General features: G+C 36.5%; 1 protein-coding gene across 2 annotated transcripts in view; it reads right to left on the bottom strand.

Moving 5' to 3' along the window:
* The window catches only part of LOC106461835 (histamine H2 receptor-like), a 62105-nt gene that overhangs the window by 28267 nt on the left and 20435 nt on the right, over positions 1-13403 (bottom strand). For both annotated transcript variants that reach the window (XM_013921693.2, XM_022388912.1), the window contains exon 3: positions 4404-5333. In XM_013921693.2, the coding sequence (XP_013777147.1) occupies positions 4404-5333 (930 nt within the window). The remainder of the gene's footprint in view (positions 1-4403; positions 5334-13403) is intronic.

Genomic DNA, 13403 nt, shown 5'->3' with positions numbered 1-13403 from the left:
TCTTCTTTTTACTGCCCCCCCCCGAGTCGTAGAAATATTCTGTTATCCTTCTTTCCCTAAACCTGGTAAGCTCGCATTGATGTGGGTTATTACTGTCCTATCAGTGTTTTCAGTAAGTCCTTTGAGCATATCCTGGTTGCCCAGCTTCACAACTTCATTGCTGTTCACTGCTTGTTGTTAAGTACTCAAGCTGGATTTCGTCCACATCTCGCCATCATGAATCAACTTCTGCAGTTACCTGACTTTCTTACCAATAATTTTAACTCTCGTAACCTCTCTTGTATGTTGCTCTTGGATTTTCATCATGCATTTGACTCAGTGTGGCATCGTGGTTTACTCTACAAGTTGCATCTCTTCCACTTCCCAGTTCCCTATATTCGTCCTACCTCTTCTTTCCTTTGTGGTTGGTGGGCTGTTCTCTCTATTGATGGGATTTTGTTTTGTTTCTTCACTCTCTACGTTGGTGTTCTCCAAGGATTGGTGCTCTCCCCTCTTTTTGTACATTCTCTATGTTGCCGATTTGGCTCAGCCTCGATTTATTGTTCAGTTGTACCAGTATGCTGATGATGCTGATCTGGTTGCCCACTGTCCAATTACGTCTAATCTGAATAAGGTTCTCCAGTTTGCAGTTAATTCATTTTTGGTTTGGTGTCATTGCTAGCATCTTACACTCAATGCATCCAAAACGCATGGTATTATTTTTGATACTACAAGCCGATAATTCCGCCCGTGCCGTGATCCGTCCTTATTAAATCTCTTTGAGAAAGAAAGAACCTGATAACATAGCGAGTACGAAGCTGGTGCAGGTGGAACAGGATATGTGGAAGTTCAGACCGTCATACCCCCCCCCCCACCTTGTTTGGCTAGGCAACTTAACATTGAAAGCAAGTCAGAGAGAATGGTGTTCCAAAATTTGGAGACGATAGTAGAAAGCTGGAAAAGTGGAAATCCAGTTGGCAGCATGGCTATATGTCAGACAGGGTCGAATGTAGGTCCTATACGTGTACAGTAAATGAGGCAGATTTAAGCTCTAAAAGATTCCTGTGAGAGATAGGAGCTGATTAAAATGGCGAGAGACGTTGTCAGAGAGAGTATGGTTTTCACTGAGATGTTCATCAAAGACGAAACCGGGATATGTCACAAAGGGAGAAAGTTGGATATAATCAGCAAGTTGAGTATGCACTTTGGTGGCAAGCACCTTTCGAACCTGTATGTTATGTTACTTTCGCCAGATGATCCCAATAATGTTGAAGTACCTATCCATGTTGCATCTTCCACCTTCTATCTATCCAGTTAACTGATGCCCATGGACTTAAAGGTTTGAATTTTCCTGTCTGACTCGTCACTACATTTAGACATTACAGTGCTCGTCTATCCGTTCAAGTTTTCTTCTTTTTTTTTTTACTGCCAGTGTTTATGTAGTTACACTTCGATTATCTCATTCTCCCTGTACCCACCATTTCGTTTTCCTATTCTTTACTTTCTTTCTCACTAGTGCTCTCTCTGCTTGCCCTCTCACTTTTACCCATCTTCTCCGTCTTTTATTCTTCCCACCTATTTCTAGTTTTCATTGCTTGGCCAACGAGAGGGTGTAACCCTGTAACGGCTCACCAGTCCCTCCTCAGGCTGGAATGAAAGATCATGTGCTTATGAATCTCAAAAAGGCGAAACTGCAGTCCACAGAAGATGGTTTGGCCAATCAAATAATGCATTAGGCCTCTGCGTCATAGATTATTTTTTCAAATTTCACCACTGGTGAAAAAGAGAAGAAATCTTTAACTTATGTATACAATCATTAAACGCCTGGTCCGCTTACGCCAGTTGGAAATTGTTTCGGGTCCATACCGATCTGATATAGTTTTGCGGAATGATTGAGACGAGGTATTAGAATTACTAACTAACACCTCGTCTCAATCATTCTGCAAATCTTGGTTCGCCGTATAGTATCGAATAATGAATTTGACGAAATGTCGTAACATTGTTAATTTAGGTTAATATATTGTGAAGTAAAACGGATTCAAAATCCCATAGATAATAATAATTTCCCAACACTCAGGGTCTAAATAATAATAATTTCCCAACACTCAGGGTCTAGATAATAATAATTTCCCAACACTCAGGATCTAGATAATAATAATTTCCCAACACTCAGGATCTAAATAATAATAATTTCCCAACACTCAGGGTCTAGATAATAATAATTTCCCAACACTCAGGGTCTAGATAATAATAATTTCCCAACACCCAGGATCTAGATAATAATAATTTCCCAACACTCAGGGTCTAGATAATAATAATTTCCAAACACTCAGGATCTAGATAATAATAATAATTTCCCAACACTCAGGATCTAGATAATAATAATTTCCCAACACTCAGGATCTAGATAATAATAATAATTCCCCAACACCCAGGATCTATCGGACAGTTCTCACTAAAAATAGAGAAACGTCTTGCAATTGTACTTTATCAATATCCCTTCTTAGTAATACACAAAAAATGACAAAAGTTGGCAATGTTATTAATCGGTTTAGACGCTTCATGCCGGGGCTGGTATGGCCAGGTGGTTAGGGCACTCGACTCGCAAACTGAGGGTCGCAGGTTTGAATCTCTCTTCCCCCAAACATGCTCGCCCTTTCAGCCGTGGTGGAGTTATAATGTGACGGTCAATCCCACTACGCTTGTTGGTGAAAGAGTAGCCCAAGAGTTGATGGTGGGTGGTATGATGTACAGATATACACTGCTACATTAAGAACGGTTATCACAGATAGCTCTCGTGTGGCTTTGCGCGAAGTTCAAAACAAACAAACAAATACTTGGGGCCAAAGGCCATCTTCGAAACGTAAATAAAACAACGCTATTTAACAATGATTGGTTATAGTATTGCTTGAACAGGGGAGTCAAACCAAAACCAAAATTCATATTCCAAAAGTGTTAGGGTTTCAGAACTTTCTCTTCTTTACGCCCCCCAGTGGCATGTCTGCGGACTTACAACGCTAGAATCCGGGTTTCGATACCTGTGGTGGGCAAAGCACAGATAGCCCATTGTGTAGCTTTGTGCTTACTTACAAACAAACAAACAAATTCTTCTTTACCATATTACTTTGTAAGTATACGGGTGTTATTTTCTAAAGTAATATAGTAGATTAAATCATACATTCATCCGCCAAAAAAACTTTTCTGTCGAGAGTAAGTTTTCTGGCATATATACCACTGATTTATACCAACTTCCCTCTTAACCATTACAAAAACTTCTCGCACATTCACATTTATATCCATCTACCATTCTTCCTATAAGTACAAAGATAGCCTGCATATACCTGTATGTAAAACCAAGAGTTCTTTGTACTAGAATCAAAAGTGTTCACATATATCTGTCGTCTATACAAACATCTCCCTCTCAAGTTATAAAATGGCTTGCAAATACTTGACTACTGCCAAAAATGTCTCCCTATAATGAAAACAAATACACACGTGTATCTATAGCATACTCATCTCTACTTCCAATATCATAACTATATGTATATGTCAATGGACAATCCAACAATCTTTCACACCAAATAAATTTATTTGCACAATTTAAATCTACTCATCTTCTTCCTCCACGAATACAATAACAAAATTCTTCTACTAATTATCTTTCCTCTCAGATATACAATAACAAGAATATTTTCACCCATGAATACAAAAATAAGTTCCATAAAACCATTTTCTACCCAACGTTGTTCTCGGGCAAACGAACCTAAACATTAACTCATTAGCTATTGTTAGAGACGCTCGTATTACAGTCTACAATGTTAAAGTTGGAAGGTTATATATACTAACTTGTGATATGTTGAGAAACGTCATTCACCAACCCTAACCAATAATACAACTACAACTTATATGTACCCGTGATCTACTCACCAACCTTAAATACTGATATAACAACTTACATGTACCCGTCATATTCTCACAAACACTACTTACTAATAAAGCAACAACTTACATGTACCCGTGATTTACTCACCAACATTAGCTACTAATACACCAACTTACATGCATTCGTGATGTACTCACAAACCCCAGCTACTAATATAACAACTTACATGCATTCGTGATGTACTCACAAACTCCAGCTACTAATATAACAACAACTTACATGTACCCGTCATCTTCTCACAAACACTACTTAGTAATACAATAACAAGTTCCATGTACCCTTAATCTACTCTAAACACTACTTACTAATAAAGCAACAACTTACATGTACCCGTCATCTTCTCACAAACGCTACTTACTAATAAAGCAACAACATATGTACCCGTCATCTTCTTACAAACACTACTTAATAATAAAGCAACAACTTACATGTACCCGTCATCTTCTTACAAACACTACTTAATAATAAAGCAACAACTTACATGTACCCATGGTTTAGATGTAGAGAAGACGTTGCTCGGTAGTGAGGAATACTGTCTTCGTTCCTCACGCAACACCGACAACACAGTAGATCTGATGCAGCTTGGCGCAATTCTCTGTTTAACATCAACAGCAAGGTTGGGTTTACAAATGCATGCACGAAAGCTACGTGTAGGCTGACCTGATACGTTAAAGAGGCCGTGTCCAGTCCTGGCTGGGCGAGTGTAATAGCGAAGAGAGGACCCCAGAAGATAACGTAAGCCACGAGGAGGACAACAAACATTTTCACACGATGGAGCCCTTCACGTTCCAGCCTGTGTATATAATTCTGTATGTGTTGGTGTTCTCCCGTCTCACGCTCTGACTGCACTGAGATCATAGTGGTCACCAGACTCGCTACTCTGATGGCCTCGAGATTGGACCTGGTTAGGTCCCGATGCATCTTCCGCAGATGCACAGCGGTCAGTAAAATACAGAGCATGTTGACTGACACCCATAGTACGTTCAGGACATAGTGGCGAACGGGTCCATACACCATGGGACAAACTTCTCCTTGTCCTGACTCTCGGCCACCTGAGAGGGCGCCACTGAGGAATGTGGGGCCGAGGTTAATAGTGATACTGGCAAACCAGATGATGAAGAATCCGAAAGCTATACATTGGCGACTATCTAGAGGAATTCCACGAGATTCTACGTTGTTTTGATTGTTCTCCAACAAAGGCTGGCTTAGGTCAGGAACCAGGGGTGCATCATTGATGACAGATGTCAAGAGATTGACTGTAGACACAGTGACCAATAACAAAAAGGCTGTCTCTAGCACTGAACATTTAGATAAGCTTTGGCACATCATAACGCTGACAGCTAAAGGGACCAGCAGGCTTGCCCGAGCACAGTCTACCAGACCTTGGTGGAACAACAACCCTTGGGACCACCTGGAATGATAAATATTAATTTTTAAACACTACTATTCTATATTCTATTCAGCTTCAATAAATAACGTGGAAGCTATAATACTATCCAATAATTTCTCCAATAACCAATGTTTCTACTCATTTGCTTAGAATAAATTTCAAACTGTAGGATCTGAATTTATTATGGACATGTTTCTTTCTGCCTTGATTCAAGGTTCATAGGGTAGCAACATATTTATACACGTTGAATAAAAATAAAATTAAAAGTCATATAACAATACAATAATCTTGATTGATCAGGAATGTACTAATTGTGTCAGTGTTAACTGATTTTAGGACAAAATCCAAAAATTAAAAAGAAACCGAACACAACTAAAACACTGATTATTAGAAACATTTCAGAACTGTACACCTACATTCTTGAAAGATATAATCATTGTAGATTGAAATATAATCCATTTTTTTCTGAGTTTGAGAGAAATAGGGAAATTTATAGAAAAAGTTAACTACTATTAACAATACTTGGGAGTTGGGGCTTTAACGAAAAGTCCATTTGAAAAAAAAAGGGGGTTGGACATTCTAATATAATTTCTCCGATTTAACAGAAATGAATAACTTACACCTTGAACATAAAAACTTACAAAATGCGAATATTAAATTCAAAATCAATAAATATTTTTTATAAAAATAATATATAAACCACACAGTGATTCATTAGGTATTATAACATTATATCCAAATAATTAAATACAAAACAATTAGTAAAAAATACCTTCTCAAAATTCTTTGAAATGCAAAAATTTTAAAGTAGCATGGACAGACATTTCAATAACTACAAAAATATGCAAAGCCAGATTTCTTGAAAACTTTATACATTTTAAAAATAATTTTAGTTATAAAATCCACATTTTACTTTTTTTCTATTGTTTTGACTAATTTTGCCCCATAATTATTTTAATCATAAATAATACTTTAATATTTCATGGTGTCACTTTTATATAACATTGGCACTTTTAATCTACGTTATCGCTTTTGCAATATAAAAAGCTTTTTTTAAAACTAAGAAATTGAGTTTTAAAACGATTAGATTCACCTTCCTAAAAGATACACCTCAATTCAAAACGAATTCAGGCTAATTGCTTATGCTAGGTAATTAATGGAAAAGCTTTTAAAAAGTAGAGTAGCATGTAATAACTTCTGTACATAGTGAGTGATAAATTAATTATAATAGTGCTCCTTCCTATAGGAAAAAGAATAACAACACCGTGAAAAGTAATTGATAGGACTAATGATAACTCTTTATTGAAAACGAGATTTTTGATTAAAACTATTAAGTAAATGATTAAATATTTTTGATTTATGGCTTACTTCTTACTGATTTAGATGAACCTTAGTTGATCTAGTGATTAGTATGGTCGGCTGTGGGTCCAATGTTCGAGACGCGATATACCTCTGAACACGCTCCACACTTCAGCTGTAACAGCGTTATCATCGTAACAGTTAATGACGTTATTCCCTTAAGAGTAAACGTGTAAGCAGTGAGTGCTGCTACTTGGTTGTTTTCTTCTTTTCATCTGTTCTTAATTATGATGGTTTGATGTGGTTGATTTGTCTTATAACGTGCTGTTCAGGTCGAAAATACCTAATACATTAGCCCAACTAATGTACAACAGAGTTCGAAATTGGCCCGGCATGGCCAGGTGGTTAGGGTACTTGACTCGCAATCTGAGACTCGCGGGTTAGAATCCCCGTCCCAACAAACATTCTCGCCCTTTCAGCCGTGGGAAGTTATAAAGTGACGAACAATCCCACTATTCGTTGGTAAAAGAGTAGCCTAAGAGTTGGCGGTGGGTGATGATGACTAGCGGCCTTACCTCTAGTCTTTTACTGCTAAATTAGGGACGTTTAACGCAGATAGCCCTCGTGTGGCTTTTCGCGAAATTCAAACCAAAACAAATTCGAACTAATGAATTAATATAAACGTTAAGTCATCATAGAAAATATAATTTTTAATTTTTTAAATCATATTAGCTGTAGCTTATTAATTATCCATCCCATATTTCCAAGTGGTAAAAATATTAGTGTTTTTGATTTTCCTATACACCAATAATAAGGATTGCACGTGTTATTTATTTTACCAATAAATTTAGTAGTCTATTATTAATAAATAACTCTTTAAAACAATTTACCCATACGGAAGCGGATCCAGGATTTTCAAAAAGGAGGGGTATCCAAATAAATGAATATTGGAGAGTCTGCGAGGGGGCTTGACCCCTACTAAGAACCAGAAGACATTTTAAAATTTGAAATCTCTCTAAATCCGTTTCTTGACACTTTCCATTGATTTTCGCCGGTCAGTCCCATTGCCAACTTTGCAATGAGAAATCCTGTTACCAGTACTTTCTTCTGCCTACAAGAACCTCCTTTACCTCTTTTGCGAAGCGGACAGTTAGAATAAGAATCTTTATGTAGCTCCAGAAATCAAGTTACATTAAGTGTTGCTTACTGATGGACCAGACAGAAGGATGGATTGTTTGACAATCATGCTGATGAAAGAAGCTAATTCAAAGACCTGTGGTAGGTCTTAAGTGGATAGTAATATATATGAAGAACAATTCTTTAAGGCCATCTTCAACGTTTTACAGATGATCCAGACCCCCCTTTCCATTCAGGAATACGAGAATAATCGATCCCAGAAAACAATTGAATACATTTCTAGCACTTGCATCTTTATTCTTCTCTTTATCTCTATTTAACGTTTTACTATTTATTTTGATTTTGTTTCCTGCATTTGGAAATGTAGAGGGTTTGGCCCCCTTGAGATCCTCTCCCCTGAAACAGCTTCAGCTATAAAGCTAACTAACTTGTTGGATTTATATGTAATTGACTGAGTGTGTTATAGGGCGAAAAATCAACATAAGTAATTTCCTAACTTTCGAAGGAATGTTTTTATTTTAAAGTGAAAATCCACCAGTGGCTCAGCGGAACGTTTGCGAACGTATAACGCTAAAAACCGGGTTTCGATACTCGTGGTGGGCACAGAACAGATAGTCCCTTGTGTAGCTTTGTGCTTAATAACAAACTAATAAGCAAATTAAAGTGAAAAATATAAGCTGGTCCACGACATAAATGCTGGAGATCAATATAAAAATACATTGTACACTGATACTTGTTTTGTCTAGATGAAATATTTTTTTGCCTTTTATTGAAACTTTATTTTTCATACGGTTCTATAATGTCTGGATTAAATCAGTATGACTTCTAATTGACTTGTTCTGTAACTAATCTGTAATTTTGTAATCATTTATAATTTTGGCAGTAACATAAGAAAAACATGTTTTATTAAGTTAATTATAATATCATTAACGTTATCAACTTAAAAACTTAAACTTTAAAAGCTGTACCTCTTTTCACAAGTAGACTTGTCTTCTTCAGAAGGAAAAAAACAATATTAAAAAGACATGTTTAAAACGCATAAATCTAAACTTTGTTAGTTTTAACTTTAAAAAAAAACGCTTGAAAAATAGAATATTTATCATAAAATTATTTTCCTTTACATTTATTTTTAACCCTGAATTCACGACTTAACCTTATTAAAATCCATAAAATGCGGCGTTAAAGTCCACATCATTTTATCTGGTAGTACTAATGTTTCATTTACAACTGTTTTATTGTTTAGAGTAGCATCTAAAGAATCCAAAAGATCACAGAAAACTGAGTTTGGTATAACATCAAAGTGGTTGACGCGTTGACCTATTTTTACGAGATTCGATCGCTATTTTCGGTGTTAACATGAGCAGAAACTTAGATATTTCAACGCAAAAAAATAACCAGACGTATAGGAATAAAAAAAAGCAACGATCAAAGTACACAAGATGATCTTTACAAAATGTTTCAGTAAAGAGAAAAATGGACAAGTTTCAAAATGAACTCAATAAAATTTAGATCACCATCTTCAAGATCCAAGACAATACATTCAACACATTAAGCACTTCTTTAAGCACATCAGCTGGATCTTAGATATTCTAGTACTGCTCTAAGCACTGCTTTATGCATGTCGGCTCGACTTTGTATATTCTGGTACTACTGTGAGCATATTGGGTACTACTGCATCTTGACCACTAATTTGAGCACGTCGGTTCGATCTTAAGTAACTTGGTACTATCCTAAGCACACTGGGTTCTAATGTATCTTGACCGCTAATTTGATAACGTTGGTTCGACCTTAAGTATCCTGGTACTATCCTAAGCACACTGGGCTCTAATGTATCTTGGCCACAGTTAAAACTCCTCGGTTCAGCCTGAAACATATTGATGTATCACAACTATTTCGTTATTTACTACCATGGCTGGTTTGTTTGAAGTTAAGTACAAGTTACACAGTGGACTATCCGTTCTCTGCCAACCACGGGTATCGAAACCCGGTTTCTAGCGTTATGTGTCCGCAGACATACTGCTGTACCATTGGGGGGGGGGTAGTAATAAATTAAATACTTGTGAAACGTACAATTGTTTTTATTTTCCTCAGTTCTATAATAATGAAGTTTTATCAAGCACCGACTGCTTCAAGTATGAGCCTTGAATACAATTTTTAAAAGCTTTTTCTTTTCCATTTTTAGCAACAGCGAAACAGACTATTCTATGAGTGTTCCTATTCATCGCAGTGTTTTTAATATTTTTTTATCATGCATTATTTGCAGTGAATATCTCTGCTAATTATTGGCATCCAATCAACCACTACCAGAACTCATCGTGTTCTCAGGGGGCGGTCTGCTGATGTAATTATGTTCCAAGGTAGATTATGATCTTCTACTTTAGCCATCTGAGAAACGTAGGTTGACTACCGCCCCCTGCCAGTACAAATGGATAACATTCTACTCATTTCGTAAAGTTCATATTTGTAGAACCACTGATTCGTTTTGATTCAGAAAGTAAGCTTTCAACGCGTGGACGTAGGCGTGTGTGTGGGGAGAATAAAATCAATACACATTGAGGTGTTTGGTACTTTTTAAGGTTACTTTCTGGGCTTTATCCATAAAAAAGACCGCTTTCATCAACGTTTCTTAGTGTTTTTAATATTTTGTCTCGTTCCACGTGCTGTGGCTCAGTAACGTAAGAAACTACAAACTCAACTTAACCGTCACTGAAAATCTTTTCTGTTCCTTCTGATGCTTCTTTTTTATGAAAGAATTTACAGAACCGGATTAAAATATCGACTCAGGCTGCTTGCATTGTTTACACATATTATTTTACAGGAACACAAAGAAACACGTGCTTCTTGATGTTGCAATATGGACCAAAATTCCACCGATCAGCCTCTAACTGTACCATCTATCATTTTCCCTGTCATACATAAATAAATGTGACATTCAAGAAAGTTAGAAAAGCAGTCCATACTGAATTTTCTATTTGATAGTATTAATTCATACTCAGACTTTGATACTGCTAATATCTGCATCTCGGCCCGGCATGGCTAGGTGGTTAGGGCGCTTGACTCGCAAACTGAGAGTTAGGGGGTTCGAATCCCCATCCCACCAAACATGCTCACCGTTTCAGCCGTGGGGGCGTTATAATGTGACGGTCAATCCCACTATTCATTGGTTAAAGAGTAGCCCAAGAGTTGGCGGTAGGTGGTGATGACTAGCTGCCTTCCCTCTAGTCTTTCATTGCTAAATTTGGGGCGGCTAATGCAGATAGCCCTCGCGTAGCTTTGCGCGAAATTCAAAACAAACCAAACCAATATCTGCATCTTGATTCTAGACCTTGCGACTCCTACCGCACAATCACAGAAGCTTATCACCATTCAGAGATAATGAGTCAGCTGGAATGTCTTTTGTTCGTTTGCAAACAACAACGGGAAACCATTTCACACGACTGGTTTACTTCACTGTAAACATCTGGATTTCATGTTTGTAAGATATTCGGAAGCTACTTTCCATGTTTTAAAATCGCAACTTCTGTTTGATTTGTGTCTGTCTGTTTGCTATTCATCATTATATATTTTCTGATTATGAGTCTTCAATCGATACATATTCATCTTCCCTTCCTGTACATTTGCCACTTTGTATTTGCTTTTATTTCTCCAGTAAATGAGCCATGCGCGTTGCACTAAATCCATGTGTTAAGATATGCTATTTACCCACCTTCTGTTTTATTCATAAGATTCTAAAAGAGATGAGTCACATGACTTGAGCGCCATGGACATTGTTCTAAAGATTGTTGTAATTTCTCTTACTATAGTAAAAGTAATCTTCAAAAGAGCAACCTTGGAATGCGTTTGTAAATGTTGGTGAAATGCCACTAATTACACTAAATCGAGAAGACTTTTTAAAGAAAGATCTTATTTTTTAATCTGGTTGCTAATTTTCCGTTATTTTTTTTTTCACTAGTAGAAGAAAACATTATTTTTGTTAAATTTCTATCCATTTAAAACTTTGATAAATATTTATGAGATATTCTTTGTCTTATGAATTTATTATGCAGATACATTAATCAGAAACGAAACGTCTTGGTACGTGGTTTTGTCGTGATGCATTTGAATACGAATAGTTGTATAAGATGAAGTCATGTTTATTTTTTATTTGTTGTATAAAACATAACAAATAACTTACAGAAATTATTTCCAAACTACTTAAAACTACTTTTGTTTAAGGTAACTTAATTTCCTTTCTCACATACAACATTTATATCTCTTCGAAACAGATCAATTATAACTAATAAAATTCAGAGCTGTTAGTTTTAATTAAGTTTTCAATTCGTTTTAAACTTACATCCTATGACAATTTACATGTCATTATTTAAATTTATGTAAATGAATGTATTGCTATTAAACTATATATCAGTATATTTGATATAAAAATATAGATAAATACAAAATAACGTGATTTCATTAAAATTACTTTTGAATAGTTAATTTGTTATATATAGTAATGGAAATAATTATGGTGACATACAAGTGATGAATTTAATAACAGCACAAGACACTATCACGGAAAATAGAAAACAAAAGAAAATAATTTATACAATGCACTAGTATTTTGCATCTGAGATTTACTTTATCCTTCTCAGTGACTTAACGTAAAGTTTGAAGGTTTATAATGCTAAAAACAGGGTTTCCATACCCGTGGTGGACACAGACAGATAGCTCATTGTGTAGATTTGTGCTTAACACCGAAACAAGCAAACCTTTGCTTAAAGCTTTGTTTCATGCGACCATACAGTTTATCATTGTATGACAGTGGAATATTGTTATATAGATGTCCTGTATAAACCCTCACAATTCAAACAAGTGTTTAGTCACTTTTTGACCTTCTCGGGATTTACATAAATCCATACAGCCTCAGTAATGTTCAGAGTTGGACTTTGTGCAGGACAAACCATGGTTAGGATAGTTTCATCGGCCTCTTTACAGTTAAAATTTCGTTTTACCATAGGTCCTGTGTGCTTGGAATCATTGTCATACTGGAAGATAAATCCCCGCTAGATGAGTCGTGTTCTTGAGGGAATGGCATGGTGGATCGGAACCTGCCTGTACTCGTCAGCAGTCAGGGTGCCAACGATGCTTCACTGTAAATGTTGTACATTAACTCTGATGCCGTTCACTTCTCCGCCATCAAACAAACTGTTGTTAGTTGTTACCAAACAATTCGAACTTGGTTTCAGCTGCAAAAGATAAGCGTCTCCAGCTTTGCTCATTCCACTGTTTGTGGTTTTCTGTGCAGTTCAACCTTTTTGGCTTAGTTACCTCTTCTTAACAGCGGATTTCGGGTAGTCTATTGAGATCACCTCATGCTAATGTGTATCCTACCGTTCTCGAGGTAACATTCACACCTGTATCCATTTACAGCAAAATAGTTGGAAAAATATCTACTCGACTGTAGTATTTCTTGTAAAGAACACACCCGGAGATACTTAACATCACTTATGGAGAGTGTAGGTTTTCTATCTTTATCACTCCCATTGTTAACAGTGAACGTTTCTCTTGCCTTTTTCAGAATTTTGCTTACAACTCCTATTGAAGCCCCTGTCCCACCAAACATGCTCGCCCTTTCAGCCGTGGGGGCGTTATAATGTGACGGTCAATCCCACTATT

This window comes from Limulus polyphemus, unplaced genomic scaffold (genome assembly GCF_000517525.1).
Source record: "Limulus polyphemus unplaced genomic scaffold, Limulus_polyphemus-2.1.2 Scaffold1041, whole genome shotgun sequence".
Lineage (NCBI taxonomy): Eukaryota > Metazoa > Arthropoda > Merostomata > Xiphosura > Limulidae > Limulus > Limulus polyphemus.
Note: the sequence above shows the minus strand (reverse complement) of the source record. Positions and strands in the feature narration are given on the sequence as shown.